Source organism: Triturus cristatus, chromosome 8 (genome assembly GCF_964204655.1).
Source record: "Triturus cristatus chromosome 8, aTriCri1.1, whole genome shotgun sequence".
NCBI classification, from domain to species: domain Eukaryota; kingdom Metazoa; phylum Chordata; class Amphibia; order Caudata; family Salamandridae; genus Triturus; species Triturus cristatus.
This window is the reverse complement of record NC_140591.1, coordinates 1,058,050,597-1,058,070,751: the sequence shown is the minus strand read 5'-3', so window position 1 is coordinate 1,058,070,751 and position 20,155 is coordinate 1,058,050,597. Positions and strand designations below refer to the sequence as shown.

At 41.3% G+C, this 20,155-nt stretch overlaps 1 protein-coding gene across 1 annotated transcript in view; it reads right to left on the bottom strand.

The window, feature by feature from the left end:
* SLC9A4 (solute carrier family 9 member A4) overlaps nt 1-20,155 on the bottom strand; it is a 413,232-nt gene that overhangs the window by 184,850 nt on the left and 208,227 nt on the right. The window contains exon 8 of the mRNA XM_085622597.1: nt 12,619-12,777. Coding sequence (XP_085478723.1) covers nt 12,619-12,777 — 159 coding nt within the window. The remainder of the gene's footprint in view (nt 1-12,618; nt 12,778-20,155) is intronic.

The window sequence follows — 20,155 nt, the reverse complement described above, 5'->3', positions numbered from 1 at the left end:
TTTGTGCATGAAGGGATACCATCCAGCAAAAAAAACAATCCAAAGAGGCATTTTTCTCTTTCTATGCATGATGCAGACATGCATCGCAAATAGAAAGAAGACATAACGAAGAGAAATAAAGATTTTTCTCCTTGCTAGACCATCATCTGGGAGGCATACTGACTTTTCGCAATCACTGGTTTGCAAACTTTGGTAAATCTGAACCTGTTCAAAACTTTGGGTAGATGCACAGGAACACCCATGCTCCACCCATGGAACACCTCCCAACTCTTAATGTAATACGGCTCAGTGAAAGCAACTGTGGTGCATTACATTTCTTTACAAAGTCGTGTAAGGCAGTACAAATTGCCCTGTGCATAACTTTGTAAATCAAAATTAGGGAATTGTGCTGCCTTGCATCACTTTGCATGATGCAAAAACTACACAACTCCTTAATAAATCAAGCCCAGAAATCTTTGCTCATAAAATCCTCCATATATATTTTAAACACCATATTCATGGTAACAGGGAATCCAAGGGAACACCAATGCTACTGTGTAAAGCTAAGCCACAAATTGGGGAAAATTAGAGAACTACATGATTGCCCAATGGAGATGTGAAGAGCAATATGTAAGCCATGAAGATCAAAGCACCTGTAAAAATTTAAGTGGAATATGTTAATTATGGCACCAAACCACCTACCTCAAGCATGAAAAAAATGGAAAGAGAAATCAATAATTGCAATAATTGGAACATAAAGGTAATTGATTACAAAATTAAGAGGCAAAAATCATCTTTCGCTACGGCAAACCGAAAGCACATATCGCTCAAGTGTAGAGACGCACATGGATGAAAAATAATCCATCAAACTCAGACAAGTGTAGGTGGTACATGCCACATTCTCAAAAGCCAAAAGGAATAAAAACAGTGTAACTGTCTTAATTTCCAAAAAGCTAAATGTCTTCATATCCCTGAAAGCCTTCAAAACCTTATCTTTTTCTGATCATCAAGATAAATGGGTGGAAGCTATAATCCAAATCAAGGGTATTAATTATGCCTTAACTGTTCATCATTCTTCAGAGATCACAGATTTAAGATACTAATTCAAGGACTTATCAAAAACATCTTGCAAATTTAATGGTGGTGACAGCAACACTTTCATCTACTCAATACCAGACAAGAAAGCCTGAATCAAGATAGATAGTAATCTGAGTGCAGAAACTTTGTCAATTACTTTCCTGTACTTAAAAAAGAAATGCTCAGTTCTGCTATCAATGCAGAAGTTGGATCTATTGTGTTCACGGACTAAGAACACCAATACAAAGAATTCAGGGAAGAGTTGTTTGAAGTTAATTGTTCCCCTGAGTTCTCTCCCACAAGCGTATGGTAAGTCTACACCGTCTCCCTACACTGTGACATTATTCATCTAATTTGGGCTAATAATAAAGACTTATGCAGAAAATAGGTGCACTCTAAAAATTAATCGAAAAGCTGGAAAAATTCATGCATCCAACATGAAGACCAGCGGACCTCCTAAGAACTTCTGAATCAAAACAACTATAAATATCCGACTATACAGAAAGTCCAACTACCACACTAAAGCAAGCATATTGGTAAAAGACTTCCACTCTTAACAAAGATGATCAAGTCAGAACTAAGCCTCCAACATTATTAACATATTCCAAGACATTTATAAATACCCATATCTCAGTTTAATTTCACGATCACTTAATGACATACCCTGGAAAGGTGTCTCCATAATTTAGATCAAGTCAAGGAATAATGGCTAAAAAGATACTAGTAGGGACTTTAAAGGTCTCAGAATAAGAAAAGCACCAGACCAGAAGGAGTTACCCCATAGGTCGACCAGCACTTTACAGAAGAACTAACACCAAGGTTTAGATCTCCATACGACCACCTCACAGATAACAAGGCAGTTGAAGAATCCTTTTATGAGACCTCATTCACTGTTATTCCAAGTTGATAACCTTAAATACAAATATGCAGAACATTTGAAAGAATATTGACATTCTGTTTAAAACTCTTCACAATACAACACTTCTAATCAATCATATCACCTCAGCCAAGGATGAGCATGACAAAACATGGGGCGAATTTACCCTTGAGGATGACAAGGCATTCAACCACGTTGAATGGAAATAGATTTTTGAGCCGCTGAAATGGCATAGTATTCCTATAAATGGTATTTAAAACAGTAAGTCTACTACATATACAGTCAGAAGCTCACAGACTTTTCAATGGAACAATGTCGCCAGTCTTCTACCTGCATTTTGGCCATAGAACCTCTACTGGAAAGAATAAACAGCAAGGATCAAACATATCAGAAAAAGTACAAACTGGCAGCGTAGGAATTCAATATGCTTACTCCCCTTTATTAGCCAAATAAAAACCTTGCACATCTGCTAAACAAAATTATGCATATGGCAATGAATCGAACTTAAGTTCTAATTGAAATAAACATAATTACTTTCCATAATGAAATTATGAATGAAATATCATATAGCATGATGCAAATTGAAATGGAATCCATCACACATCAGCTATTTAGGAATTCCATTTGCAAACCAAATGTCCACCATCTCTAAACAAATCCAATTTCAAACACTGAAAGAAATTTTATAAAAGGACACTAATTTTGTTGCCACTTTGCCTATCATAGTGGAGCAAACTAGAAACAATCACAAGTATTATCATGTCCAGGGGGGTGTAGCCAGGCAAGGTAACCACTTACAACGTTCTTTCGCGAGCTCCCACCGGTAAATTCTGCTTCTTACCTAATAGTGGGACTGCCTTTGCTGTATTGCACTCCCAATATTGTGGGATCCCCCCTGGCACTCACCGGAGAGTAGTGGCGCTATCGAGATCTATCTGGAGTGTGCGGAGACGGAAGCCTGAGACTAGATCTCGCCGGATTGCAGGGGCAAAGCGCATTCCGGTGAGGGGGCGCCCATGGAGGGCACAGGACACAACGCGTCTACGGATCAGTTGTCCGTTCAGTGAAACCAAAGTACTCAGACCCATGACGAAAGATTAACAGTTTATCAACCAATAAATTAAGTCCCCTGAAGAAGGGCAGAAAGCCTGAAATGCATTGGGCATACCACTGAGAAACATGAAGAATTGAATCATTATTTTGACAAAAGAATTTTGAAGAAAAGAAATGAAATCATCCAGAAAAATTTAAAAATTGTGGTTTAAATTTCTTCGCAGATTGCATCTAGGTGACATTGTCCACTGTTTGGGATAATGCAGTTTTGAGTTGACTCAACGATACTGACAGGTGACCGTGCTGGACCTATAACGGCGGTGTAGCAGCATCTGTGCATTGCTCTGGTGCCTCAGTCATCTAAGTGGAAATGTTTCGGCCAGTTAGGCAGGATTGTGAGGCCTGCCAAGTGGATTTTGATGGCCTCCAAGGTGCAACTGGCTGGTGTGCCTCCAACCCCTGCCTGAACAGCTCTATTAGGTTAGTGTGCTGCCAGACTTTTCAAGGTGGTCATAATATAACCCAATAGAGTGAGGGAGGTGGACTGATGTCCCTTGGGAGCCTCTGGGTTTAAATGTTGTGGCAGCGAAGTGCGTCTGAAGACCCCACAGTACTGATTCTGCAGGAGGAGGGGGAGCGGATCTCATCTTTGTGCCAGCGTGGACCCCACCTTCAATGGACATACATATCTAGTGCTGTTTCTGGTGGAAGGCACACTGGGAGGAGAGTTTCTGGGGATCCTTTCCCACTGTGTTGAACCAGAGAGTCCTGCTACACTTTTAGGGTTGAATATCAGCCAGTTGGTGGGTGCCTGGCTCTGGGCTGGGGCCTTGGTCAATGCTGGAAACCTGTGGTTGGGGATCACCATACTGTGCAGTTCCCTGCACATCTGAAACATGGCGAATAAAAAAAGCTCCCCAAGGGTGTACAGGCAAACAAAATGGACAATTACTCTCATCTTGTGCTGACTAAGGGCGCAGCAAGGGTCCCAGCCAACCAGGCTCTGTCTGTGGAACAGGGAGCCCCAGCCATGGCAGATATAATGGCAGCTTAAGGGAGGCCATGCTGGTGAAAATTGACACTGTGGCTCTTGAGTTGGACCTCCTTCATGCAGGCCTCCGGAATAGTTACCGAAGGGTTGCTGAGGCAGAAGGCAATGTCATGGAACTCCAATAGGAGGTAGTGACACTTAAGAAGATGGTTTCTTCACTCCAGTCACTCTCCACCCATATGGAAGAACGAAATGAGGATGCTGGTGGGTATTCCAGAAGGAATAACCTCAGATTTGTGGGATTCCTAAAGCAGGAGGAGGATCAATCCGTGGAGTTGTTCCTCGAGGGCTGGATCACAAATACTCTGAAGCCATTGAAACTTTCTAAGTTGTTCACAATAGAGTGTGCTCACAGCATGTTGGTACTCGTGCCCAAACCTGGAGCTCCTACCCTTGCCATTATTGTCATGCTTTTTAATTTCAGAGATCACGAGTTCACTCCAAAACTGAGGAGGCCAATAACTGGCTTGATATACTGGGAGGAGCGCAGAGGACGGCACTCTTGAATCGCAGAGTGGACAGCAGTGCTGGTAGCCATGGTCCACATGTGCAAGATGGAGCTCCATGGGCTTGGAGTCACAGACTAGCACTCAACAAACAAGAAGGATTGTGGTATGACTGAATGGAATACTAGAGGATTCCAATTGTGTGACTGACATGCGCAAATCATTCCAGCTCCACAGGGTGAATCCCAACTACTTGAGCAACAGAACAGACTTGGGTTGATGAGAGTAAAGGAAGGAACACCGGTGCTCTCTGATGTGAGGAGCACCACCATGGACTGTGGGAACATTCCTTGCGCTGGGACTTTCCATTTGGACTTGTGCCATATGCTGACTTAGCGCAGATGGGGACTATCGGAATCTTTGGCCTCATTGCTGCCTGGGGTCCTCTGTACAGAAATCTATACGCATGGTTTCTGTTATTGGACACTCTTGCACTGCTGGAGAGTGATATTGCCTAAATAGTGTGGATGGGAAATGTTTTTTCTCTGATGCTATTTAACAAACAGTGATTGCAGATTTTTGGTATTCGCCGGCGGGAAGCAATGAAGGGCTACGGTCTCACAGGGACAACTTGAGTGGCACTGGCCTTGCTGCGGCGGTGGGATGAGGAGCTCTTAGTGAGATCCATGTGGGGAGATTGAGGCATTGGCTTCTATGGGGTGAATAAGACCATGGATCCTGAGTGCTGGCTCGGATCTTATGAGCATGAGTGGTTTGGACACACTGCCATTGTGTGGGGGGGGTTGTTACTGAAATCTCTGTTATTGTTCGCATTGCGGTTATTAGAGTTGCTGTATGATGCGGAAGGATGGTTGCTGGTTGTAATTCTGGAGTGGTTGAAGAGATTGTGGAGGCAGAAGGGTAAGTGTGATACTGAATACTTAGGATGGATCAGACATAGACATTTTTTACTTGAAATGCCCGGGGACTCGGGCAGCCGGTTAAGAGAAAGAGGATGTATTCACAGCTGAGGATGTATGTGATCTCAGTGGCCTTCCTTCAGGAAACACATACTTGCTGGATTGCATAGGCAAGTTGCATAGTGTTAGATTTGGGGGTCTCTAGTTGGCACAGGTACGCACTTGTGACAAATAGGGACCCTTGCCTCTAGTCAGGGTAAGGGGGTACACTCCTAAAATAACCCCTTGGTAGCTTGGCACAAGCAGACAGGCTTATCTCAGAGGCAGTGTGTAAGCATTTGTGAACACATACAGTAATCCAGTGACAACACTACAGATGGACACCACACAGTTGTATATTAAAAATAAGTATTCTTTATATAGATTTAACACAAGACCATAAACGACAAAAATCCAGAAAACTGCACTTAAAATGGTAGAATTGGCTTAGTTTTTTTTAGATCTTAAAATGCGACACTTTGAGTCAATGTACCTTTAGATGCGACACGCAGGGCAACAAAATGGTTGCAAAGTTGGTGATGCGTTGATTCCTTACAGCGCTTCTGGGGCGATGCGGTGAGCAACGCCATGATGCGATGAAATTTTGGTGCAAAGAAATAAAGATGTTGTCTTCTTCTTGATGTGGCACGTTTCTCCGATGTTGCGAGAAGTCTCGACTCTGCGCCAGCTGCAACGGTGACACCCTTGCTCTGTGATGTGATGACAGCGGCTTTGGTGGCGACAATCTTCTCCGACGATGCGAGGCGCTTCTGCTCGATGCGACAACTGCAGAGGCGACACCCTTGTTCAGTGATGCGACGACAGCAGCTCTGACGGCGGCACGCTTCTCTGTGGATGCGAGGCGCTTCTATGGTGCAATGCGACAGCTACAGCAGCGACACCCTTGTTCCGTGATGCAATGGCAGTGGCTGTGACGGCGACATGCTTCTTCTTCGTTGCGAGACGCTTCTCGTGATGCGGTGCCATGCGACAGCTACAGCTGCGACATCGTTGATGCAACGGCAGCGGCTGCGACGGCGACACACTTCTTCTTCGTTGCGAGACACTTCCAGCTCCTTGCGACACGCAGTCCCTTAGAAGGCCCAAAACAACTGTAGGCACTTCCAAAGAACTCTTGGGGAGCTGGGGGTTGAAGTCTGTTGTCCCTGAGACTTCAGCAGGAGGCACGCTCTTTTCCAAGCCCTTGGAGATCCTTCACAAGTTGAATGAAAATGTACACAAAGTCCTTTCTCCTTTCTTTGGCAGTCAGGCAATCACTGCAGGCCAATCCCCCAAGCAGGACTTCAGCTTAGGGATAGTCTCTCCTCAGTTTCTTCTGGTTCCACTCCTCAGCAAAGGTTTCTTCTTGTTGTCCAAAAGTGATCTAATTCTCTGGTGTTTGGGACCCCTCTTTTATACTAATTTTCTCTTTGTTCTCTGAAGGCAGAGAGGCCTTTGCCTAGTCCAAACCAGTTCTGGTCAGTCCTGGAGCACTTTGTTTACATGACTCCTTCTTTCCTTTCAGAGAGCAGGGCAGAGACATCAGACACACCACAGGAGGTGGAGCTAGCATTGTAGAGGGAAGGCACAGCCCTATTCAGGTCCCAGGTGCAACTTCTCCCTCCCATCTAGATGCAGATCTCTCTATTAACCATTGGGCTGACTCACCCTGTCTCCTGGAATCCCCCAGCCCTGTCACTCAAACTCCAGATAAGGAATGTACAACCTAGCAGAGGCAGGTTTGGATGATTAGGCAAGAAAATACCTACTTTCTAAAAGTGGTATTTTCAAACCCAGAATATTTAAACCAACTTCACTAAAAGATGTATTTTATCGTTCTGAGTTCAGGCATACTAAATTGGAATTTCTACCATGTTCCCTGAGTCAGTTGGGATTATAAAATGTAATAATCAAACTGCCCATTCTGGCAGTGAAAAACGAAAATGGCTGTAATTCACTATTAGAACATGCCACACAAACCAGGGCATGTCCTACCTTATACTTACAATGCACCCTGCCCTAGGGCCTACCATAGGGGTGTCTGATATGAAGAAAAGGGAAGGTTTAGGGACTGGCAAGTGGGTGCACTTGCCCAGACAGCATGACAGTACCAGACTGCACGCAGGCTCTGAAATGGCAGGCCTTAGACACACTTTTACGGGCTGCTTCTGTGGGTGGCACAACCAGTGCTGCAAGTCCACCAGCAGTGTTTGGATTACCAGCCCTGGGCACTCTTGGTGCACTGTACTAGGGTCTGATAGGTAAACCAAACCAACCCATCAAGGAATCACTAATTCATACATCAATTTACAATAGGGAGCACTTGCACTGTGGCACTGGACAGCAGTGGCACAATGCCCAAAGCATCTAACACCAGCAAAAACACATGAGGCAACAGCAAAAATGGAAGGGAGACCCATGCCAAGGTGCCAGGTCTAACACATAGGCAATGGAGGGGGACATATTTCCAATCTCTTATTCCAGTTATGCAAGGGGACTCTGATCTGGGTGGTACCCGTGACACCTTTTCTGCCACAGGGGTGGCAATTTATTCAGAGAGTCTGTAAGATATCAACTAAGGGTTATTGGATGTCAGGTCCCTCTGCCTGTTAAATAATTAGACCCGACTATGGATGATGCTGCTTTTTATGGGGCTATTATGAGGGCTGTGATCGATTATGTTGGTCCCGAGGTGATATTCACAGGGGACCTTAATTGTGTGGTGAATGGTGTGTTGGACCTTGTCCCCCTAGAGTGGATATGAAACCGGTAACGACTGGAGCACTGTGGGAGGTCATGGAAGGACTTAGCTGGCAGGATGAATGGAGGGAGTGTAACCCTCAGAGCCATAACTATTTGTGTTTTACCCTTGTGACTGGGACATATAGACGTCTCATTTACTGTTCGATGTCTGGTAATCAAGCCTAGGATGGCGTTAGTATCTCCTAATTGGCTCCCTACCTCTCGTATCACTTCCTCTATTTCCATTTAAAACAAGTAGGAGGGCCCCAGGGGTACCTCTCTGTAAGTTGAGGGTGGAGGATTTGATGGACCCAGTCTTTGCGCGTACGGTATCCGAGGTATTGACCATTAGTTTTTGGAAAACTGGGATAGCACAAGTGCTAGGCCACAAAGCGGGATGGTATGAAAATGATCCTATGAGGAGATTATATGAAGATGATGTATGGGGTTAAGATGCAGCTCACCCATTTGTTGGATTTACAGGAGAAGCGGCTGGGTTTACTGGAAGAGTGTTTGACTGCTGAGCCACATAAGTTGAGGGAGTGAAAGGAATCAAAGGGAGAACTGCTAGAGACATGGGATAGGCTGAATATATTTGTTCATACTAACTATAGGCAGCACCTATGTGCTCAGGGAGAGAGGGCTGGTAGGATGTTAGCCATGCTACCTCGTAATAAAGCCAAGAGAATGCCTGTGGTCATGGCGTATGATGCACAGGGTAGGGAGGTACGCTCCGAGCCTGAAATTACAGACATCTTTGCGATGTACCTGCAGGGGGTCTATCCAGCACCAGATAATGACTCTCAGACAGAAGAGGTGGAGTACCTGACCGACCTGTGGATGGCCTGTCTGCTGGGGAAAGACAGGGAACAACTTGATGAGCCCGTTACCATGGAACAAATCGTAGCGGCCAGCTCTGAGGAGTGGATGGCTTATCCGCTGTACTGTACCAGAGGATAACTGGCTCCTTGGAAGATCATCTGCCAGTGTTGTACCAGGAGGCCTATGAGAGAAGGTAACTGCTGAATCCTATGAGAGAGGTTTCCATAGTTATGATACCTAAGTCACATAAAGGTGTCACGGAGGTCTCCTTATACCCCGCCCCCCCCCCTCCATGCTAAACGTTGATATTGAAATACTAGATTCTAGCCAATAGGTTGGTGGGCTACCTGCTCTCTTTGGTCCATGAGGAGCAATGTGGTTTCATTCCTTGCAGAAACACACTATGTAGTCTGAGGTGGCTTTCCCTGGTTATGCATGCACTGGAATTGAGGTATTATCCTCAACATAGAGCACACATGCAATTCCCTATTATGGGACTTCTTACGGTAAATACTGAGGAAGGTGGGCATGAGTGAGACGTTTAATAAATGGGTGCAGTTGCTCTACCAGGGCCCCATGTCAAGGGTCCATAATGGCAGGGGAGTGTTGTGTTGTTTTGCTCTTAACAGGTGGACCAGGAAAGGTTGTCTGTTGTCGCCATTGCTATCCTCACTGGCAATGGAGCCACTGGTGTGTAAACTGCATTCGGTTTTGCACGGATGGGGCATGACCCTTGGCAGACCACACACCTGGTCTCTCTGTGCCTCGATGACACCTTGGTATAATTAAGACAACTGGTGTTCTCGATCTCTATCATGTTAGCAGCCCTGGCGTAATTCGGAGAGGTCTCTGGGCTTCATGTAAATTGTCTAGAGTCCAAATTATTCCCACTGGGCTCTTTGGGGTGACTTCACCATAAAATCTCGCAGCGCTGGGCTCCTGTCAGTGGCTGCTGGACTTGAGATATCTCAGCATAAGAATAGCAAGAGAGGGGAAGACAATTGAGCCCCTGAACATCGGTAGGGTTTTGGAGGGTCTTAGACCTTCGGTGAGATTTTGGAACACTCTGTTTATCCTCAATGCGTAAAGTGACGCTCATGAAAATGATTGTTTTGCACCGCTGTCTTTCCATTTTTCAGAGCACCTTATTTGATATCCCCAGAAACTACTTTACTGAATTGGATGAAATTATTGTTGACCTTCTCTAGGAATCTGGTCAGAAAAAGGTCAGCCTAGCTACTTTGAAGCGAATCTGGCAGTGTGGTGGGCTGGAGTTACCCAGCTTGGAGCTTTACTATCTTGCTGCACAACTAAAATATGTGGTACACTGGCTAGACAACAGGGAGAATTGGGAAAACAACTGTTGCACAGCCCTAATGGTGAGATGCCACTGCCCGAACTCGTGATGCAGGGGTAGAGAGCGGCCACTACAGTTTCATATGTGGTGAGACAGGTGTGTAAGGCATGGGAAGGGGCGGTTTGGTAAATGTTGAATCGTGCTCCCTATGTTCTGGACTTGTCTGTGTGGTCCCTGTGCCCATTTGCACAAATAGCCCAAACAATGGTGTTTGATCGGTGGAGGGCATGAGGATAGATTTATAATGCTGCCGGATATGATAGAGACCTTTAATTTAAGTGGCAGACAATTCCTACAGTTCGCAAAAATGGCTGACATTGCCCGTGGCATATGGTCTTAATTCACAGATGTTCCTGAGGTGTCCCAAACATTGGTACCTTTACTCACTATGGCTGGGTGCCGCAGATTGATCTTCGTCATCTATAGGGCACTTAGGGAAGATATCCCACCGTGCTCTCTGCCGGTGCAGGACAGGTGGCAGGAGGCTCTGTGGGGACAGATTACGGATAAGGAATGGGAAAACATACATTTGGGGCTACAGAAAGCCTCTGCAAACTTGGGGTTTAAATTGATTCACTATAATTTTATCTACCAGGTTTTTCTCACTTCTGTCACGCTACTCACCATATAACGTGGAAGGGTGCCTATCTGCCCCCGCTGTTTAGTCGAGTGTGCAGTCTTTCTCCATATGATAAGGTGGTTCCCCGAGCTGGACACCTACAGGCAGACCATAGTTGATAGGTTGAATGCAGCTACAGAGTGGGGGCTTATAAGGGATCTCAGACAATGTCTGTTTGGGCAGAGACCGACATGCACAAAGTAGGTCCTGAATATGCAGTTTCTATTGTTGGTGTTAGTTCTTGCTAAAAGTAGAGAGACTATTCGTTAGCTGTCCCCTGCCCCTCTGGAGGGGCAGTACTGGGAGATAGATATGACTGAATGGGCGTTGGCTTAAGAAAGCCAGATGCATAAATGTCGGAGAGACAATAGGCTGGCTGATGACCTACAGGCCTGGGACGCAATTCTTGCAGAAATGCTCGAACTCCCAGATGCCTAGGCCCACTAGGTTCACAGACCTTTATGCTTGATTTGACTGTTCAGATTCTTCATGGCATTGGAGGCGGGGGGGGGTTGGGTGGGTGGATGGGGTTTTAATTAGGTGCCATCGGGCAAAGTACATGCAGGATCCCAAGAGTGCTACATCTGTGATAGACTGGCCGATCCAGCCCTATGGACTCCGCGGCTTCCTTCTTTGTTCCCTGGCTTTTGCTCCATGATCTGTTTTATGCAACTGTTCGGTAGAACACGGTGGGAGGGGGAGATTTGGGTTTGGTAACACTGTATCACAATCTGGTATGGACCATTTTGTTTTAACTGACAATAAAAATTCATACCCCCAAAAAAGTATTGTCATGTCAAACATTTTGAACCATTCACCAGGGCCAAACTTCGATGGTCTCAGAATGCTAAAAGAGATCCTGCCAAGATTTCTTTAGAATAGGACACAGCAGAGCATCCCTTTAAAAAAAAAATAAAGACCAAATCTGAAGAGTGTATTAATTTCCCAAACATTGAAGCATATCAGGATGCTATAAAACTATTGCAATTATTTCATGGTAGATCAACCCTAGAAACTATAATACAATACGACCACCATTTCCAAATGCCTGTTTATCTAGGCAACACAAATCATTTCTTTCACAGACAAAGATTTATGGAAATTGTTTATTTGCTTCTCTACCTTTCACATGTTTAGGCACGTAGGTGTTTTTTTCTGAATGTACGGGCACTACACGCTTCCTATGTATAGCTGCAGAGATGCCTCATGGCATGCATGAAATGTTGTGGAACTCTTGCGTTTTAGGCCTGCAGCATGTTGAATTCTGGTACATTTGGTTTTGAATTCAACATTGCTCTGGATTAGAAAGGCAGAAATGGTGGATGGGGTCATAAATGACATGACATTGTGCCATATATCAGCAAAGGAGGATGCATGAGTCTCAATTATTTTATGGAATAAAATGCCCCTCACTTTACATTATAAGGATATTGAAAGTCACCTTGGAATTCTATGAACAATAAAGGGACTTGGCCTATATGTTCATGGAACTTCTCAGTGACTTGCAATACCCTTAAGATGTACAGAAGTAGGAATTTCTTCCCATTTATAATAACTCAATTTCTAATATTTTCCTACATCTCCTTCTCTAGCTGCAGAGATGAACGTTAATCACCTTATTAAAAGGAACACTTACTGTAGAGAAGAAATTGATGAATCTCTGCTTACTCCAATTTCAGTCATCTCCATGGCTTGCTTTAATTCTAACTTTTTGTAGAGAGTCACAATGCTTGATTTGGGCTGGTTCTCCCGAATCAGAACCTTCCGCAAGTATTTGTTGTCAAATTTCTTATATCTGTTAAGAAAAAAAGCATTCCAAATGAAATGGTTTTACATATAGACATAAATAATATTAAGACAAGATGCATCTTAGGAAAATATTGTCTCAACAGTTAACAGAAATAACAATACCATGAACTATCACGTTTTTTTATTTCAAAGCTAATTATTGATGTGTTGGCATGTATAAAATAATACATAAAATAATACATAATGACAGAATAACATAGCAATCCATAAGGACAAATTAGCTTAGCATTCTTACTCAACTAGTAATTGACAGAAGTATATCTAAAGTAAAACTAAAGGATAGGAGGAGTTTGGGAGAGTAGTTGAGAGAGTAGATACAGGATTTTATTAACAAGATGATGAAGTGTAGGTGTCACCTGGCACTATGAGTTGTATCCCAAGGTTACGATAGTTTGATGTATAAGTGAGTTATACAAGTTAAGTATAAGGGTATGGCAGAAGTTTGCTGTATGTGTAATCTATGCAAAATGCTATAAAGAGCCAGGTGGTGGTCTCTGAGCAGGTTAAAAGTGTCACCACGGTGCAAAGATTTAAAATAAGTAGGGGTAACCTGGTGAATGATAGAGAGGATTGTTGACAGTGAGAGACGTGAGTCAAAGCACATTTTTATTGTTTAACCCTTGCATGCATTGAACCAAAAAGAAGTGAGTGAGAGATGTGAGCCTTACCCACTGTAGCATTATATGCTACTGTATGGCTGGATATAAATGATGTGAGTGCAGTAGGCCTATGTGGAAATGTTTTAGCGTTGAGCAGATATGTCAGAGACTGCCAAACCATGTTTCTGTAGATGCGGAGAACTGCTGATGCATGAATATAGCATGTGGATACCTTCCATCTTTGAAGCGATCAGTCTCATACAGTTTAGACCATTTTGAATAGTTAGCATAGAAAATTTGACCAGAGGTGAGGGTACTAACTTTGATAGGCGTAATATTTCCTGAACTATACAATATGCGCTGGAGTTCACACACAAATTGTAGAGGTGCAACAATGGGAATCAGTATTATGCAATAAGCAATGGTTTTTGATCTTTGGAGTCTTGCCAAAATGGCAGGGAGAAACCATTAGGAATGCTCATTATGCATCTGCGGTCCGTGCAGGTAAGTGCAGTGGGGCGGTGGGGCGGGGCAAAGCGGGGTGTGGAGATGCGACAGACGGCAGAATAGGAATTATTTACTTATTTAATTTTCCCTATTTCATCATCTGTCGACTCGCAACCTCCCGCCCAGCCACACCGCGCTTACCTGAAATGGACCGCTTCTGCTATTATATAATCACTACTCGAGGAGTAGACACAGGAGCAGCAGATGAATACCCATATGATTGGAATGAAGCCACCATCTATTGTATAATCTGATATGGGATCCACTTCAGTGACAGAGGCACAACAATTATTTGACAAGCCATGATATATGCCTGAGGAGCAAGTAAGAAGCAAATCATATGACTGGGATAGATACAGCCTGCCAAAGTACTAAATTTGAGTAATCCACTAAGGAAGAGCCCAGCAAGGACAGACTGGGAGCATATTCTAGAAATGGGTAATTATAAATAAACTATGACATATGCTCTGTGGTGTGCACCCAGGATTGACCAGTAACAAACTGAAGAAATAGTAAATAACACAACCAGTCATGGTACCGGCTCTCAGTAGTCCACCCAGGAGCAGCAAAGCCCCACCCCTAGAAATGCTAAAATATAAAAGGGCCACGGGTACACACAGGAACAGCAGAGGAGTAACCCCTAGGAATGGGGATTACACAGCCTGCCTTGCTGGAGATTGTGCACTGAGGGTTCCCATCTGGAGCGGCAGAAGGATGAGCGATCAAAATGATCACTGTGCAACTCACTGCCATTCTTATTTTGCTCTTGAAGGTTCTGTCAGAAGTACAAAGAGAGAAACCATTTAATATCCAGCCATAGTGAATGCCATAGAAGTCCAACCAGTTGCAGTGGAGGAGAAATCAATAGAAATTGGAATTTTACCTTAGGTCATGGTGTGTGCACTTGGGAGAGAAGCCAAAAGTGGCAGGGAGCCATCTATAGGAATAAATATTATAGCACAAACCATAGAAAATGCCTATGATATTCACTCAAAAGGAGCTTAGGAGCAACCCATACGAATGGCCCTTCTATAACCCTAACACATGTTATTGGGAGTGCACCCAGGAGAGGCAGATAGTCACCACATGCTAGACATTATGCAACCAGCCATAAAATATACTGAAACAGTCCAGCTGCTAACAGCATCGAAGCAGTCCATAGGAATAGGCTTTAAAAAACTCTACCATTTTATATGCTCTGATGGGTTCACTCAGCAACAGCTGGAATGGCATATATTGAACAGTTGTAGAATATGTCACTGGAGTCCACCCTGAAACTGCAGAGAAGCAACTCCAAGACTTCAAGGTAAGGCATTATACAGCCAGCCTTATGATATTGACTTAGTACTCCTCTTGCAGTGACATTGAAGGGCTCATCTTGCAGTGAAAGTGAAGCAGCCATTATATGACCATCCATGGTGTATGTCCGAGGAGCAACATGGAACTATCCTTAGGAATGGGCATTATACTTCCAGTCATGCAATTTGATCTGAGGGGTTCACCTACGAGCCGCCACAATAGCTCCTAGGAATGGTTACTTATGGACTAGTCAGTTTACAATCTCTGGGGAGTCATACCAGGAGTGGTTTTGCTCAACCGACAGGAGAGGGTGAGAGTAGGTCTGCATATACAAGAATTGGAAGACTTTTGAAAGCCCTTAATGCTACATCAAATAAAAGTGGGTGTACGGAAGTGAGACAGGGAACACTCCAGTCTACTTTGAAAGTAAACTTGTTGTATGTAGGAAAATTGAAGTTGGAATTGGATGAAATGATAAGTGGTTGTCTTGCATTGGATCAAATGGAAGCGTATCGGCAGAGTGAACTTTTGTTCAAGAGTAAAGATGTTACTAGGAGAGCAAGAGAAGCACATTACAAATTATCTGAATTGTCTCAGAAATATGAGATAGATTTAGAGTTGATGAAGATGTTACAGAAGAGCCATTAACTTACTTTTATTGATCAGGACATAGAGCCTATGAGAGTACAATGAAGATGCAAATTCAGGAATAAATCCATAGTATCCGAATTTGGAGTGAATTAGAGAAGTGGAAAGTTAAATCCTCAAAATAATGACTCCCAAGAAAATGACTGGAGAGCCACCTCCTCCTGGAGGGGTTGGGGTGTTGACAGGAGCTACAAGCTTTCCTCTACAGGACGTACCTAGCGGAGTTGATATATATATATATATGTGGTTCAGTGACTAAATATCGAAGAACATAATATAGAATGCCCAAAATATCGACTCCAAAATATAGAAGTACAGAATATAGAATCCCTATCTACAAACAGGTAAGTACTAAAATATTGATTCCAAATTATAGAATGTTAAAATATAGTTAGCTAAAATATCGATTTTTTTAAATGTATTAAAAATAATCTAAAAGTAATTAAATATTAAAAACAATTAAATAAAACATACTTAAAATAATATAAAAAAGCTTAAAATGTAAAAATAATAAAGGTAATGTAAAAAAAAGTAGAGATTTTGTTGGATAGTGAGAGCGTAAAAATTACTATTCCCCCTCCAGTGAGTGCAACAGTAGGGAAAACGTTGGATAGCGTAGGGGTAAAAATTACTATTCCCACTCCAAAGAGTGCAACAGTAGGGAAAGCGTTGGATAGCGGGAGGGTAAAAATTACTATTCCCACTCCAGGGAGTGCAACAGTAGGGAAAGCGTTGGATAGTGGGAAGGTAAAAATTACTATTCCCACTCCAGTGAGTGCAACAGTAGGGAAAGCATTGGATAGCGTAGGGGTAAAAATTACTATTCCCACTCCAGTGAGTGCAACAGTAGGGAAAACGTTGGATAGCGAAGTTTAAAACTTACTATTTCCACTCCAAAGAGTGCAACAGTAGGGAAAGCATTGGATAGCGGGAGGGTAAAAATTACTATTCCCACTCCAGTGAGCGCAACAGTAGGGAAAGCGTTGGATAGCGTGAGGGTAAAAATTACTATTCCCACTCCAGAGAGTGCAACAGTAGGGAAAGCGTTGGATAGCGGGAAGGTAAAAATTACTATTCCCACTCCTGAGAGTGCAACAGTAGGGAAAGTAATGATTTAATATTAAAATAAGATTAAATTAGTTATCAATACCAATAAAAAATTAATTAAAAATAATTGCCAATTGATAACAAATAATTACCAATTAATAATTAATTGTCAATTAATTATCAATACATATAAATAAAAAATAATATTTACTTTATTACAATTAATTTACTTCCCACCCAATTCCCATATAAACCCACAACCCACTACCAATAATAAAAAATACAATTAACATTATAAATTAATACAAATTAATTAGCAATTAATAATTAATTGTCAATTAATTATCAATACACATAAATAAAAATTAATATTTACTTTATTACTATTAAAATTACTTCCACCCAATTCCCCTAGAAACCCACAACCCGCTCCCAATAATAAAAAATACAATTAAAATAATTATCAATTAATCAATGAATACAAATTAATTACCAATGAATAAAAATTAATTACCAATGAATAAAAATTAATTACCAATTAATAATTAATTATCAATCAATTAATTATCAATACATATAAATAAAAATGTATATTTAATTTACTATAATTAAATTATTTCCCACCCTATTCCCCTATAAACCCACAACCCGCTACGGAATTAAATTACGCAAAAATTAAATTACATAACATTCATTACTTTAAAAAAATTAAACATACATTACAAAAATAATACATAATTTTAACACATATACTACCATACATAACACTAAAAAAAAAAAAAAATCGATATTATGGAAATCTATATTCTTAAATTCGATATTATGGAAATCGATATTTCATCCCCCAATTTCGATATTCTGTCCTATCTATTTTGGTAATTCGATATTCTATGCTATCTATATTTTAGAGTCGATATTCTGTCCTGTCTATATTTTGGTCGTTTACCTATATATGTACTCTAGAGTAGGAGTGATCTGGCATAATTTCCAAATGAATTCCCTAAACTAAGATAGAAGCTGTGGCGTGGTCCAAGCAAGTTGAGTAGTTTGTGAAAATTTTGAAGGTGTTGTGGACTGATATGAATACCTTGTTTGACTTTGTGGTCCTAAGTGATTTGTGGACGGTGTGCAAAATAGCCATAGAGTAAAGAGAGAGCTGACAAGAGATCCTGTGACTAATGGTCCTTCAGCTATAGTGATGAGGAAGTATAATCAGGTGATGATGGGGTTGAAGTCTAAGGTGTCACCCCAAGATATTGACTGGGTCAAGAGTGATCGAACGACCCTAGAACCGAAGTAGATAATTCATACATACTATGAGAGATTGTTACAGGCATTTGAACAGTATAGTTTAATGGAAACACAGGAGCCTAAAGTTACAGGATATTTTGTGTCCAGGTTTGTGACAGAATTGAGGCCAGAGAATAGTATGATTCAACAGCATCTGATTTGTTGACAGAATAAGTTGGTTGATGAGTTGTTGCGATATGCCAAATACTGTATTGATGAGATTGAAATGAGGCAGAAAAACTTAAAGGAAAAGATAATGGTGACACAAACAAAGGCTGCTTAGAGAGAAATTGAAAATCCACTGTTTCCAATGTAGGGAGTGTATCAACAGGGAGCTCCAGACATGCAGGGGGAGGTGCAACAGTAGGGAAAACGTTGGATAGCGAAGTTTAAAACTTACTATTTCCACTCCAAAGAGTGCAACAGTAGGGAAAGCATTGGATAGCGGGAGGGTAAAAATTACTATTCCCACTCCAGTGAGCGCAACAGTAGGGAAAGCGTTGGATAGCGTGAGGGTAAAAATTACTATTCCCACTCCAGAGAGTGCAACAGTAGGGAAAGCGTTGGATAGCGGGAAGGTAAAAATTACTATTCCCACTCCTGAGAGTGCAACAGTAGGGAAAGTAATGATTTAATATTAAAATAAGATTAAATTAGTTATCAATACCAATAAAAAATTAATTAAAAATAATTGCCAATTGATAACAAATAATTACCAATTAATAATTAATTGTCAATTAATTATCAATACATATAAATAAAAAATAATATTTACTTTATTACAATTAATTTACTTCCCACCCAATTCCCATATAAACCCACAACCCACTACCAATAATAAAAAATACAATTAACATTATAAATTAATACAAATTAATTAGCAATTAATAATTAATTGTCAATTAATTATCAATACACATAAATAAAAATTAATATTTACTTTATTACTATTAAAATTACTTCCCACCCAATTCCCCTATAAACCCACAACCCGCTCCCAATAATAAAAAATACAATTAAAATAATTATCAATTAATCAATGAATACAAATTAATTACCAATGAATAAAAATTAATTACCAATGAATAAAAATTAATTACCAATTAATAATTAATTATCAATCAATTAATTATCAATACATATAAATAAAAATGTATATTTAATTTACTATAATTAAATTATTTCCCACCCTATTCCCCTATAAACCCACAACCCGCTACGGAATTAAATTACGCAAAAATTAAATTACATAACATTCATTACTTTAAAAAAATTAAACATACATTACAAAAATAATACATAATTTTAACACATATACTACCATACATAACACTAAAAAAAAAAAAAAATCGATATTATGGAAATCTATATTCTTAAATTCGATATTATGGAAATCGATATTTCATCCCCCAATTTCGATATTCTGTCCTATCTATTTTGGTAATTCGATATTCTATGCTATCTATATTTTAGAGTCGATATTCTGTCCTGTCTATATTTTGGTCGTTTACCTATATATGTACTCTAGAGTAGGAGTGATCTGGCATAATTTCCAAATGAATTCCCTAAACTAAGATAGAAGCTGTGGCGTGGTCCAAGCAAGTTGAGTAGTTTGTGAAAATTTTGAAGGTGTTGTGGACTGATATGAATACCTTGTTTGACTTTGTGGTCCTAAGTGATTTGTGGACGGTGTGCAAAATAGCCATAGAGTAAAGAGAGAGCTGACAAGAGATCCTGTGACTAATGGTCCTTCAGCTATAGTGATGAGGAAGTATAATCAGGTGATGATGGGGTTGAAGTCTAAGGTGTCACCCCAAGATATTGACTGGGTCAAGAGTGATCGAACGACCCTAGAACCGAAGTAGATAATTCATACATACTATGAGAGATTGTTACAGGCATTTGAACAGTATAGTTTAATGGAAACACAGGAGCCTAAAGTTACAGGATATTTTGTGTCCAGGTTTGTGACAG